Consider the following 14,071-nt stretch of genomic DNA (forward strand, 5'->3'; position numbering starts at 1 on the left):
ATGCTCAGTTTGATTTAAAAAAAGTCCTTTTAAAACTAGGTTGGAAATTCAATCCCAATAATTCTCATATTTTGAAAAATGATGTAACAAAAGGATGTTGCCATAACAAACTCTTTTCATTATCGTAATATTGATTTTGGTTGAGAAATGAAAAAATATTAATGACTCCTGTAAATTTAATCTTAATATAAAAGCAATAACTTTGAATCCTTTTAACTGCTTGATATATTTTTAATGAATACCATAACTATACCAACTAGTTTGTTTCCTCACCACTATTGTTTATATCCAACTGGTAGACGCCAGTTTGATCTTACTGTAGTAAGATCTAATTTAAGATCTAATTTACTCTTGGCTTCAGTTCTGATTGGTCAGTATCTATGAAGAAGTTGTAGTTCAATATTTTGAATATTGTTCCTGCTTGTAACTAATAGAATTTTATACTGATTGAAAATGACTGAAAAAAAAATATTCTGCAATATTTACAGACTTTACAATCAAAATATCTGTTCATTTTTACCATTCCGTTGTTGCCTATCTGAAGCTTCTTTTTTTTTTTTTTTTTTTTTTTTTTTAAATAATAGGTGACATTATTAGGTATCAGTGTCTTCCAGGATTTACTTTGGTCGGCAATGCAATTCTGACATGCAGATTAGGAGAACGACTCCAGATGGATGGAGCACCTCCAGTTTGTCAAGGTACCAATTCTTAGGATTATTGATCTTTAAGTATTTGTTTTATGTTTGATAAATAATGGCAAACTTGAGAAAAGTCTGTTTTGCATAAATATTAAATATTTAACTGGCCATAATGTTAAAGTTACATGACTCATATGTGGTATATTTTATTACATTATTTCTTAGATTTAACTTTAAATATTATTTATTCTTCCAAGGTTTACTTTTTTTTTTTTTTTTTTAGTTTATCCCAAAGTCAGTTCAATATATTTGAATTAATTTTGCCATGAGGGATGGAAATGGAGATGGAAAATAAGAAAAACCTTAAATAAAGTCTCCAATATTGATTGCCTTTATTTGAAATAGTTTCAGTTCTAACCACTAAAATCATTAAACTTTAATGGAGTACCTGTTAACTTGTTAAGCATAAAGTTTTGAGTAAAAACAAGCAAGCAAAAAACATGCTATAAATGTTCCCTGCTGTGAGGGCAACATGGTTTAAGGGATATGACAGCCTTATAGGTGGTAGCAACTTATAGGTGGTAGCAATAGAGTGTTTAGGAAACAGACCAGGAGGCTATCAAATCATGTAATGTTTAGTTGTTTATGGGCAAGCAAAGCTTGATGGAGGCATTGCTCCCTGAGTCTTGGTTCCATATGATAAGTGAGACTTTGGTGGAATAGAGATAGACAAATAGTGGTCCAAGTGACAGATGAATATACAAAGACACAGAAGGAAAAAAAAAAAAAAACAGAAGTATAGACTTCAAGGAATTCGCTATGGAATTACAAGGGCAAGACCCTGACGGACCTTGAATAATGTGCTAGAGTTTTGATGTTCAGAAATCGTATATTGTTAATTTGTGTAACCCCATAGGGCCCAGAACAGTGCCCAGCACATGGTAACTAATTATAAATATTGGTTAATTTGAATAAAATTGAATTGAACTTGTCTCTTTCCAGATTTTCTTAGGTTACTTCCTTCTTTGGGGTTTATTACTGAGAAGTGGAAGTCTGTTTCCTGTGCAGTATCTTAACTGTTAAAATGAACCTAAAACAAAAATTCTGTTTATTATTCCAAACATGATAAAAGTAGGAATTAACATTTAATTTTCTACCTCACTGGAATCCTTACAATAAAATGGAAGGAGTTTCACAAGGGGCTTTACAGAAAGACATGTTTGGATGTAAAAAATAACACCAATGTGAAAATTTTCCTTTCTCTTAGTCAATGACATTAGAACATCTTGAAGTTGTTTGGATTTTCTGAAGTCTATCACCTGTATTCTTGATATTTAATGTCATTCATTCAATTTGCTCCTTTATACAAGACTACCTTTTAGCTACTTTGGATTATGTAGGATACATATTCAGACATTTAGACATGTGAATGTGGAGGATACAATTTTAGCCTTTTGGGAAGTTATATCCAGAAAAAAACTTGGGCAGACACAGGAATTTGTGAACAAGCTATTACATGTCAGGACTCCTTTTTTGACCACAGTATATAAATACATTGTGAGCTCTTGGACGGCAATACTTAATTTTTTTTTTTTTTTGTATCTGGATCCCAATTTAATACATTTCTAAAAATTAAAATAAAACAATCCAGATAACCAGCTATTTAATAATCCCTCACCTCTCAGACTTTCAATATTTTGTTTCTAAAATCAGAATTTCCTATAATTAATAATTGCAACTCTTCTATTCTATGTACTATGGAGAATACAAATAAGACTAATTTTTATCTCATAATGACACTTCAGATACAAGCTAAAAAGTAATAAATCATCCCTCAGAATTAGTTATGCAGTGTTACTATATTAATTAATTGACCAGTTACTTAAGCCAAAACTCTGACTTTACATTTTTTTTCTTTATTTGAGTTAATTCACAAGCTTGCTAAAATAGTCATTCTTTTTGAAGTCTGTTAGAATTAATATGCATTGTTTTTAGTCTATCTTAAATTATTTAATATTTTTTCACTTTTCCTAAAGGGGCTGCATCCATTTTGTTATTCTTCCCTTTATCCTTTTAGTTTTCTATATCACACTTAAAATATGGAAAGCAGTTCTAAAAGGTTTGCTCTTTAAAGTGTTTGATATAAATGAAGTAAAATGGATGGTATATTTGATGGTTAAAACTGTGGAGTCCATCCAGCTGAACCTGTGATACTTTATGCATTTTAAACTTTCTGAGCATCAGTTCCCCCATATGTATAATGGGGGTAAAAATTGTACACATTTTCCAAGGTTGTTGTGACAAGTGACATAATGCACAAAAGGTGCTTAACAGTGTCTTAACATGTAGTCACAATCCATAAATATGTCTCTTATTCTTGACAGTTGTTGGGCTTCCCAATATGTGTTGAATAGTATGAAAATAGGTTAATTTGTGTATTTATCACAAATTATATTGAATCATATCAGTTTTTCAAAAGTAATATGGAGTATTTATTCAGTTAGAATATTGGGGCCAACACATGAATAAGACATGGCACTTGCTCTTCAATAACCAGAGCCTAGGAAGGGAGACCAAGAAAAATATAAGGAAATAGCCATGAAATTGCTAACTGCAATAATAGAAGCAAACATTACGGAGACACCGAGAAAGAAATCAACAATTCTGCTCAGGTTGATGGAGGAGAGGTTCAGGAAGTATTTCACAAAAGATGAGACACTTCATCTGGGCGTTGAAATGCACTAACATTTCAAATGCAGCAGATGAAAGAAGGGCATTTGAAACAGAAGCATGAAGGAATCTGCAGAGTTCAAAAAGCTGTAAGTAGTTCATCCAATAGGTTTGGAGCATTTCATTTCAGTGGCGGAGCAGCAGGAAACAAAGTTGGTGCGGTAGGCAAGGACTGAACTTGGAGGACTTTGTGTCAAATTCTGAAGTTGCTAAATGGTTTTTGTGACGAAGTAACATGCTCAGTAACCCAAAAAAAATACTTAGCTAAGTATTCCAGAGGTATTAAATAGCTGAGCACACACTAAATAAACCCTTCCTTAAAACTTAGTTTCTCATACAGTTATATACATCTATCATTTCAATATGCTATAGCTATATATTCATGAATGTTCTTCATCTTTGACTCAAATTTTCCATTCCATTTCTAACTGTCAAGTTAACCTTTTTGTTTATTTAAATATTCGTCCTTTTGTGAAAAGCAATGCTCAGGTTCCTCTTTTTAGACTGAGAATGACCTGCTGCCATTTACTGCAATATTATTTTTGAATTAATTATTTTTGAAAAAACTACAAATCATATCCAAGAAGCAAGTGTCTCAAATTGAAGTAAAAGCCAAAAAATGAAAAAATAAAACAGCTCTTACATATTTTAGCTTTACTATATTCTATATTTGATGTTGTATTTTTACTATATTTAACTCTGTTATATTCTATAGTCAATTTCCAAACATCTCATTATTAGTTATGGTGGCTTTTATTTTTTTTAAAATATTTATTATATTATGTTATTCACCATACAGTACCTCCCTGGTTTTTGATGTAAAGTTCGATGATTCATTAGTTGCGTATAACACCCAGTGCACCGTGCAATACGTGCCCTCCTTACTACCCATCACCAGCCTATCCCATTCCCCCACCCCCCTCCCCTCTGAAGCTCTCAGTTTGTTTTTCAGAGTCCATAGTCTCTCATGCTTCTATTTTTGAATTATTTCTTTTCAAGTTATTAACTTGATTAAAGAGCAATTATATGCTGCCCTAATCCAGTAGTTTGCTTATTCTTTTCCATCCTTATACCACATGGAGACTTTATAACTCAAAATATTTCATTGTCCTTGCATCCAGGAAATGATGAATATATAAATCCTTCATCTAGTCATTTATATTCCAGCAACTATATTTGGTTTTTCCATGCCTGGCTCATTCACACAAAGAACTGAAAGATAATTGGTAACCTAAAATTGTGTAAAATTTTCATGGTTTAACCACATTTCTGAGATCGGGAGTAGCCTTGCCCAGAATAAATACTCTTGAAAGAGTACAATTTCTTGTCTGGCCCTACATACCTGAGTGAGCTAAAGTTTGAGGAGAGAAGAGAGTGAGTAAAAAAAAAAAAAAAAGAAAGAAAGAAGGAAAAGGACAGGCAAAGACCTAGATGAGAAAGGCAGGAGGAGGGACATAAGAAGATGAGGAAAGGTAGGGAAAGAATATAAAGAAATCGAAGGAGATAAATGTCTTACCTTTTAATTATCTATGTATTTATAATACAGGAGATAAATGTCTTATTTTAAATTATCTATGTATTTATTATACAGAAAAGTAATGACTCTTCCATGTAATTAAAAAAAAGGAAATCGGTACCATAATTTTTGGGTCATTTCTCCATTTTTTGAGCTGCAAGCTTAATACAAATTATCTCTTCTAACACATAATTCAAAGTATTGTCTCCTTTATAGTTATTAGACATGAAAGCAGAGTACCAGGTGTTTAAAATGCAGTTTTCGCTTAGGTCTAAAAGACTAGCATGATTTAATGATATCTTTCTTTGATAGTGCTCTGCCCTGCCAATGAATTACGGCTAGATTCCACAGGAGTCATATTGAGCCCTGGATATCCTGACAGTTACCCAAATCTTCAAATGTGTGCCTGGAGCATCTCAGTAGAAAAAGGATATAATATCAGCATGTTTGTAGAGTTCTTCCAGACGGAAAAGGAATTTGATGTTCTTCAGGTGTATGATGGTAACCATGGTTTATATTTACTGCATATTCAGAAATTCAGTTCAACTATTCTAGTTATACTTGCAGACCGTCAGTGTAAATAACTGCTCTTAATGTTTTATTTTATCTTACAATTATTTTTAGAAGTATCAACATCCAGTTTATCTACATACCATGTGAAAACTGTAGTTATCTTATTATTTTACAAATTGTAGACTCTTCAGCTGTGGAATTAAATGTTTTAAACAAAGAGACTATGTTTTAAGTTACTGTTGATGAAATAAATTGGCTTTGGAGGAATGTCCCCATATATAATACTATTCTAAATATATAAAATATTAAAGATAAGTTGGAACATAATTGTTCAGCTGTGTCTAAAATTGTATTATTTTCTTTCCAAAGGACCAAATATTCAAAGTCCGGTGCTTATTTCCCTCAGTGGAGATTACTCTTCTGCTTTTAATATAACAAGCAATGGTCACGAAGTATTTCTCCAGTGGTCAGCAGATCATGGCAATAACAAAAAAGGCTTCCGGATAAGATATATAGGTATGCGATACAACTTCAGTACACCTCTCACCTACATCCTCAGTATGGTTGTGGCTACAGAGCACAAGCACAGACATTACTCAATGAGATGTGAATCTAAATCACAGTTCCTCCACTGAGGCTTCTTGAGCACTCTGTGTAACCTCTCTGTGTCTCAGTGTCCCCACTGTCATGATAATCCTACCTCTTGGGATTTTTGAAAAGATTAAAAGCATTTAGGATATAGATGACTTATATATGTTAATTATAAGTTAAACTGATATTGTGAATGCTTTTTTCCAATAGATTTGTTTCCTTTGCATTCTCACAAAAGAGTAACATTGTTGCTCAAATGTGCTATCTGACCTATTTAATAAGTCCTTTCTATGAGAAGGTTAAACAAAAGATGAACATTCCATGGTAAAAATCTTTGTTTTTGTTATTTTCCATCTATTTATGATACTTCCTAAATAAGTCTATTGTTGAAAGGGAAATGACCAACACATCATTAAAAACCTTTAGTTTTGAAAAAATGAATTGTTTTGTCATTACTGCTTTTCACTGAGTAGTATTTAGAAAGATATGCGCTGAAAATCCTTTTCAATATCAAGATGAAATAACTTTTCTGTATGCATTCCTGTTTATAAGGTCTAATGATTCTGAGCCAATAATTTTCTTTTCTTGTTGAGTAAGTGTATATAAATAGTTCTTCATTGTACAAAGATTATATTCCTTTTTTTCCCCCATCCTAAATCATGTCAGAGGCATGGCTATGTGCTCAATAACAGGATATTTGAGAACTAATCCGGCATCTCTTTCTGTACAGTGCTTGGACCATGTCTCCCCAAGCCAAGGCTCATTGCTAATCAGTTCAACTGAAAATTACTTTCATAAATATTTTACAAACAATTCTGACAAAACAATTCTAGACATAACATCAATAAATTTTGAATTTTAGTCCTTAAAATGTACTCTCATATTTACTCATTTTTATATAAGTTGGCATATATAGTGTACAAATTAATTTTTGTCTGTTTACTCTTAAAACTATAAGATGATAGTTTGATTTTAATTTTAACAATTTGTCTTTTACATTTTAGAATTGACTTTTCACTAATATCACAGTACTAATATCTATATGAATTTTGTCCTACAATAGATTTGTATTAAAGTTTTTTTTAAAATGTTATTAGGCATGCAAAGAAGAAATGTTTAAAAAAATTCAAATATATGCCCCAGTCATCATTAAATATTTTTTCATATTTGAATCTATGTTTCTGTCATATGAACAATATAAATGTCTTTTTATTAAATTTGTGCCAAAAGATGGAATTTAAAAGTCAGCACATCAAATTGTAGTTTTAATGATCATAATAACTTAAAGGGAAGTTATTCAAATCAATTATAAGCATTAAACTGACTATATTATAGACTAAATCCTTATTTATGTTGATATTCATGATAAATTTTGATATAAATATATTGAAAACACAACTTTAACCCCAAGAATAGCTTGACATATTGTATATTCTTCTTTTAGAAATAATAGGTTATGACATATATATTCCAAGTCCAACTCTTTCTTCCTAGTTACCACTAAAGTCTTATTTTTCTCAGATGAATACATTGAAGTTTCAAAGGGTAAATGGATCCTGCCAGGCTGAATAGTCTTAAAAGTACATATATATGAAAAAGGCATTTGACATTATCTTTTGACATTTCAGACTTCAGAAGATGAAGAAAGTTTTATTTTATTGACATTTTTATCACCATATGTAAGCATTCTTGACAGCATGGAGACTCTAATAAACTGGGAGAGAGGACTATGGAATGTGGGGGGTCTATTTAGACAGCAACCAAAATGAAATGCATGACCTAACATGATACAGGTGTCTCGAAATCACTTCAAAGTTACATGTAAACAGCATGCTCTAAAATATTACTACCAAGACTGTGGCATTTAGGTCCTTCAAATTACAAAAAGTACAGCTTCCAAAATTCACTGAAATATTTGTAGGGCTTTTGAACTGCCAGGGTGTTAAAAATATGTATATTTCAAACCTCTTCTGTGATGATAAAAAGTTCGGAGTTAGTTTTGTCTCCCAAAAGTTATGTCAACAGATTGTCAAGAGAATAGATTATATGATGTTCGTAGGAAGTACAATTCACACAGGCGGCAGTTACAATGCTGGATTGTAAAGCATTTCTGATTTATTAATTATACAGTGATTCTTTTGTCTTTTGAAAAGCTTTCTACTGTAGTACACCAGAATCTCCACCTCATGGATACATCATCAGTCAGACAGGTGGACAACTTAATAGTGTGGTCCGCTGGGCCTGTGACCGAGGTTTCCGACTTGTTGGGAAAAGCAGTGCTGTGTGCAGAAAGTCTTCCTATGGGTATCATGCATGGGATGCGCCGGTCCCTGCTTGTCAAGGTGAAGTATATTATCCCCAAACGGAAAAACACATTAATAAAAGATTAACCCTGTTTAACTTTTGCATTTGGATCATTGAAACTTTCAAAAATATAAATATTCAGAAGCATATTATAGATGCCCCTCTTGAAAATAAGACTTAAACATGCAGAATGATAAATTTGAGAAGAGACACATTGTTTTATATTTCTTCATTTGTTGTGTGATTAATGCCTTTATTCTAACCACTCATACACCTGTGTATACTTATAAATTTTATTATTATTATTATCATTATTTTTTTAGAGAGAGACCACACACGAGAAAGTGGGGTGGGGAGGGGCAGAAGGAGAGGGAGAGAGAAAATCTTAAGCAGGCTCCATGCCCAGTACAGAGCCCCACATGGGGCTCAGTATCACAACCCTGAGATCATGACCTGAGCCACAATCAGGAGTCCAATGCTTAACCAACTGAGCCACCCAGGTGCCCCTATCTGTACACATTTTACTTATACATCTACCATTCCCATTACTTTGCTGTCAGAAAATGATTGACGCAGAGCTGGAGATTGCTTTAGTGTGGAGTCTGCAGAGAGAAAAGAGAGGATAAGAGTGGGCAGGGTCACTGAAGACTTTCACTCTGAGCGTGTAAAAATGTGCTCTCAGAGCAACAAATTTAAAAGAAGAAAATGTAGCCAGCCATCCACCACATCGTTTTTTCTTCACTGTTTAGCTAACTTAACAGAGATAGGTCTTTCCTTTTCACTTGTATTTTAAGAATTGAGGCACTGTCAGAGCAAACAGAATGACAAGCTTCCTATTCAACAAATGGCATATTTTAGATCTTTGGATTAGATCTTGTTTTTAAAATGTAGTCTCTTAGCTATGTGTAGTCATAAAGACAAGTGCAACATCAGTTATATAAGAAAATCTAATGTCATTGGACTTTGAAAATTTTTAATATTTAGCATATCACATTATTTTTTCCATATGAAATTTAAATTTATATTTGATTTATTCTACCCAGTATGAAGAGGGGTATTAAACAACTATGAACCCTCACATTAAAAAACGCAGAATATTCTCAGTTAATAAATAATAGGTCTTACCTATAATCTACTTATCAGAAGGAATTTATATAAAACAAATAAAATATAAAATAGAACAATTAAAATTTAAAATTGAACATCAGCAAGTTACAATAAGCATAGATATTACCAAACACCTGAAATGGGTTCTTTTACCTGTTAAACTGTAATTTTAATTCATGAAAAGATAACTCTCACAGGTAAGTACAAATAAATGAGAAATGAAAGAACTATTGTTTCCTCGTTCTGTTGATGCAAGAAATACTAATCACTTATTAGAATTCTGTGAAAAGTCATACCCTTAATGGCTTATCAACATTGAAAAAGCTGACTTCATGCTGACTAGATACATTTTAATAAACTATCAAAACATCTGCTTTTCTTTGACTAATGAATAGTATTCACAAATGCTTAGTATTTCCCAGAATTGGTTTGGAAAAGAAGAGTTAAATCAAAATATTAAATTAAATTAAATTAAAAAGATATTTGGCACAGTAAAATGATAACATGTTTATAATTCAAGGAGCCATTTCCAAAATTGATCTCTCATTATCATTGAAACAATTTTAAAAGATTAATTAGTTAATAAAAACCTTTGCTGCATGTGACCTATCTGTATTTGAACATAGCTAATTAAAATGAACTGGCTAAATGTCATTGGGAAGAGCTATTCACATAATGCAAATTTTCGTTTTGTTCCACGTTTTATATTCTTCAGTCATTTTTATTCTTTATTTCTTCAGTTTCTTTATATATCCTCATATATATTTGCTTGAGCAACAGTTACAGTAGATGAACACAGTAGAAGATAGAAAATCTGGTCTTCTATTTCTAGTTGGGTTTAGGCAGGTGTTTTATTTGTCTGCACATCAAATAACCCTTCACTGATTTCCTCTCCTACAGTAATTGGAACCAGTCTCATCCCACTATGCAGCTGGGTATTGTACAGTGTTATGTAGGAACAGTCACTTTGCATTCTCTGCCTCACTTTTAATCTGTGTTCTTCCCAGAGTTCTGTAGAGAAGCCTCTGTGACAGCCACTCAGTGATGATGGTTCTTTTGAAATTGATTTTTTTTTTACACCTAAGAAGTTAAGATGTAATCTACCCATAGGCATAGTTGTCGTGCTATCATTTGAGCGTGTTGCCATTTTCTTAGGTCTAAAATAAAGCCATTTTATACTGACCACATATGTGAAACCTGTTCATTTTAAACTTTATTTCCTTTCTACTTTGATCTAAGTTCAAAACCTCCACTACTCCAATAATGTATAGTTGATTTTTTAAAAAATCAGTAAATACACAGTCTTCGGTGGGGTTCAGTACAGAGATGACTTATTACAAATTGAAATTCCCAAAAGTCCTAAGTGGAAATATCAACATTGCCTGAACAGACATCAGGGAACCATTTATGTTTGCAGCATGATAGCAGGGATAATAACATAATTATATGAGATTGCTTGTATAATTTTTAAGTCAATGTTACTGCTCTTCTGTTCATTATTTGCAGGTTATCCGATTACGAAAGATCAAACCGTTCACCAGTAGGGAGTCTGCCATTCAATCTTGTGAACTTCATACAGATTTCACTAAAATATTCCACTTCATAGTAAAATTCACATGGATTAATTAAAATTAAACACCTAAGTGGTAGGTTTTCTAAAAGAAGTTGAAACAATCTGGGGCGCCTGGGTGGCACAGCGGTTAAGCGTCTGCCTTCGGCTCAGGGTGTGATCCTGGAGTTCTGGGATCGAGCCCCACATCAGGCTCCTCTGCTGGGAGCCTGCTTCTTCCTCTCCTGCTCCCCTGCTGTGTTCCCTCTCTTGCTGGCTGTCTCTCTGTCACATAAATAAATAAAATCTTTAGAAAAAAAAAGTTGAAATAATCTTAGGTTGAAATGAAAGATAGGTAACTGGAACACAAGTCTGTAAATACTAAAACCGAACACATATTTTTCTGTTATTTCTTTTAATATGAGAAAATGTAGTTATAAGTCTGGTATATTTTATAGGAAACCTAGAAGACTAGATAGGTCAGCATTCGGAAATTTTCTGATTTTGTAGAGGTAATACAGTACATATACCAGATGTTACATAACTCCAGCTGGCTGTGGAGCTGTATCCATAAACAAATACACTAATTTTTGTGCAGACATATGTACAAATGTTTATACATATCTGAATATGATATAAAAGATACACATAATCTCATTTTAATCAGGGCTTTGCTGCCAAATATATTTGTTGGAAGCTTATGTTTCTTCTTTGTTTTTGGAGATGCACATGTGTACTTGTAGAGCAAAGATGGCAATCGATCTTAGAGTGTATCTGTATAGTCATTTGAATTTATGAGATGTGAAAATACCTGATACACAATACAGTAAATAAAAAATTTTACTGTAATCATCACATTATGGGAAAACTAATTTCACCTAAATCAGATTTATTGTAGATGAAAAGCAAGACATCTAAGACATATCAATGAAATGCAGGATGATTCAACCTAGGTTTTAAGACAATATGTCCAGGCCCTATATTTATTAAACGTGTTGATCACATGATAATCTATGGATGGTGTCCAAGCACATAGAGTTTGGACCTAAGACAAAGCAATATCCAGCTTCCAGTTAAAATAAATATATGCATCTATGCATTGTATTCCTGATACAGGCAAAGTCCTGATGAGTATTAGTTACCAACACCTTTACAGTCTTTAATAATTATCTGATTAATTGACCAAACTTGCTGTGTGGTGGCCCAGTTATGCATTAGCTCTAGATACACTTTATATTTACCCAATTTTCATTCTCATATAATCTATATGAATGCTGATAACCATGCACACACTAACAAGAAACCGAGTAAGAAACCCAGAAATGAAGCATTAATAATGTATGGATTCACCAATAAAAAAAAAAAATTCAATAGGAGTTTGAAATAAATTATTCAAAAAGTTATGGTTCAGGAAAGCTTTTCTAGGAGATATTCTGAAATTGTTTCAGAGGAGTTAATAAAATCCCAAATAGTTTTAAATGCTTTACAATTAAAGAGCCTTATCTACTAAATTAAGTATTTTTCTGTTTCTGTGATTTTGTACATGTATTCATTCTAGCAATTTCCTGTGGGATTCCTAAAGCTCCAACAAATGGAGGAATACTCACAACAGACTACTTGGTAGGAACCCGAGTTACCTATTTTTGTAATGATGGATATAGATTGTCATCTAAGGAACTTACCACAGCCATATGTCAATCAGATGGAACTTGGAGCAATCATAACAAGACCCCTCGCTGTGTTGGTATGTGTGTGAAGGAAATGGTATCATTTGTGTTTCTATTTCATCTTGTATGCTTTAAAAGTTTATGTATTGTTCAAATTTTAGAACTAATCCCTGGAATGAAATGTGATGTCTAAGAGGGAAATAAAAATTAATTAAGCTGTCTTGTACTATGAACAATTAGAAGACACTATAAGGACATAAATTCCAGAATATTTATGTCAAAAATTAAAGTGAATTTTATTTTACATACCAAAGTTTCACTTACTTCGTAAAAATTCACTCATCAGTTAACATGTACTTTCTGTATATGTCCTTGAAAAAAAAATTAAGGATTTATCATTAATAAAATTATATTCCAAAATGTTCAGCTCTGATTTTTATAAGGACAAAAGATGTTGCTAAAATGATCTATAACTTTCAACTTTCATCAGTATTCTTCAGGTTACTTACATTTAGAGTATTCCCATTGCTTTCATTACTACTTTAATAGGTAAATGAATATTACGTAATGGTGACAGCTAATAGTTCTGTTAAAATATTTGGCAGCAAAAGAATTGGAAAATGTTGGCTTAAATAAGGTTTTTTGTTTGTCTCTATATTACATTTATTTCTTCTCACTTAATACTAACATATCAACTTCGTTGTCATTTCATTTAAAATGACAGTTGTTAAATTATGTACAGTCTTAACATAGGTATTGAATAATGCTTCTGTTTATCTTATGCTGAGCAAGTTTTGAATTAGCCAAAGTTTACAACTCTTGCACAAAAACACCATTCTCATAAAATAGATTACCTCAAAATACAGTCCTTCCAAAATTTCTGAATTAATGAGAATATGTTGTTTCCATATATTGCCTCTTGTGACCAGCGCTGCAATGAACATAAGCATGCAGATATCTCTTTGAGATCCTGATTTCATTTCCTTTGGATGAATACCCAGGTTGGGATTGCTGAATCATATGGTAGTTCTCTTTTTAATTTTTTGAGGATCTTCCATACTGGCTCTGCATATATATTCCATAATGGCTGTGCCAGTTTACATTCCCACCAGTTATACCAGGGTTCCTTTTTTCCTACATCTTGTCATTTGTATCTCGTAAAAAAAGGGAAGGAAGATTTCAAAAAGGATACTTTTAAATCAGCTTCAAAGAAAAGAGAAATTTTTAACAAATTAATATAATTGGAATGATTTATCACTAAAATACATTTCATGTCTTTCTATATTAAGGAATAAATTTGGATATGATAATACAAAAAAAAAAGAAAAAGTAGAGGGTAGAGGTAAGGCAGTAATAAAGATTCTGGGTAAACAGGATAATATGTACACAGACTTTGAAGTATGAAATAGTGTAACATATTCAAGGAACTTCCAGCAATGCTGTAGAGCTGGGGGAG

The 14,071-nt window shown here is 32.3% G+C and overlaps 1 protein-coding gene across 4 annotated transcripts in view; it reads left to right on the forward strand.

Annotated features, from left to right (window-relative positions):
• The window catches only part of CSMD3 (CUB and Sushi multiple domains 3), a 1,146,349-nt gene that overhangs the window by 1,061,714 nt on the left and 70,564 nt on the right, over positions 1 to 14,071 (forward strand). For all 4 annotated transcript variants that reach the window (XM_045805628.2, XM_087864412.1, XM_045805629.2 and 1 more), the window contains 5 exons: positions 585 to 698; positions 5,197 to 5,385; positions 5,767 to 5,913; positions 8,142 to 8,330; positions 12,507 to 12,692. In XM_045805628.2, coding sequence (XP_045661584.1) covers positions 585 to 698; positions 5,197 to 5,385; positions 5,767 to 5,913; positions 8,142 to 8,330; positions 12,507 to 12,692 — 825 coding nt within the window. The remainder of the gene's footprint in view (positions 1 to 584; positions 699 to 5,196; positions 5,386 to 5,766; positions 5,914 to 8,141; positions 8,331 to 12,506; positions 12,693 to 14,071) is intronic.

Source organism: Ursus americanus, chromosome 9 (genome assembly GCF_024610735.1).
Source record: "Ursus americanus isolate L20-20 chromosome 9, mUrsAme1.1.p, whole genome shotgun sequence".
Lineage (NCBI taxonomy): Eukaryota > Metazoa > Chordata > Mammalia > Carnivora > Ursidae > Ursus > Ursus americanus.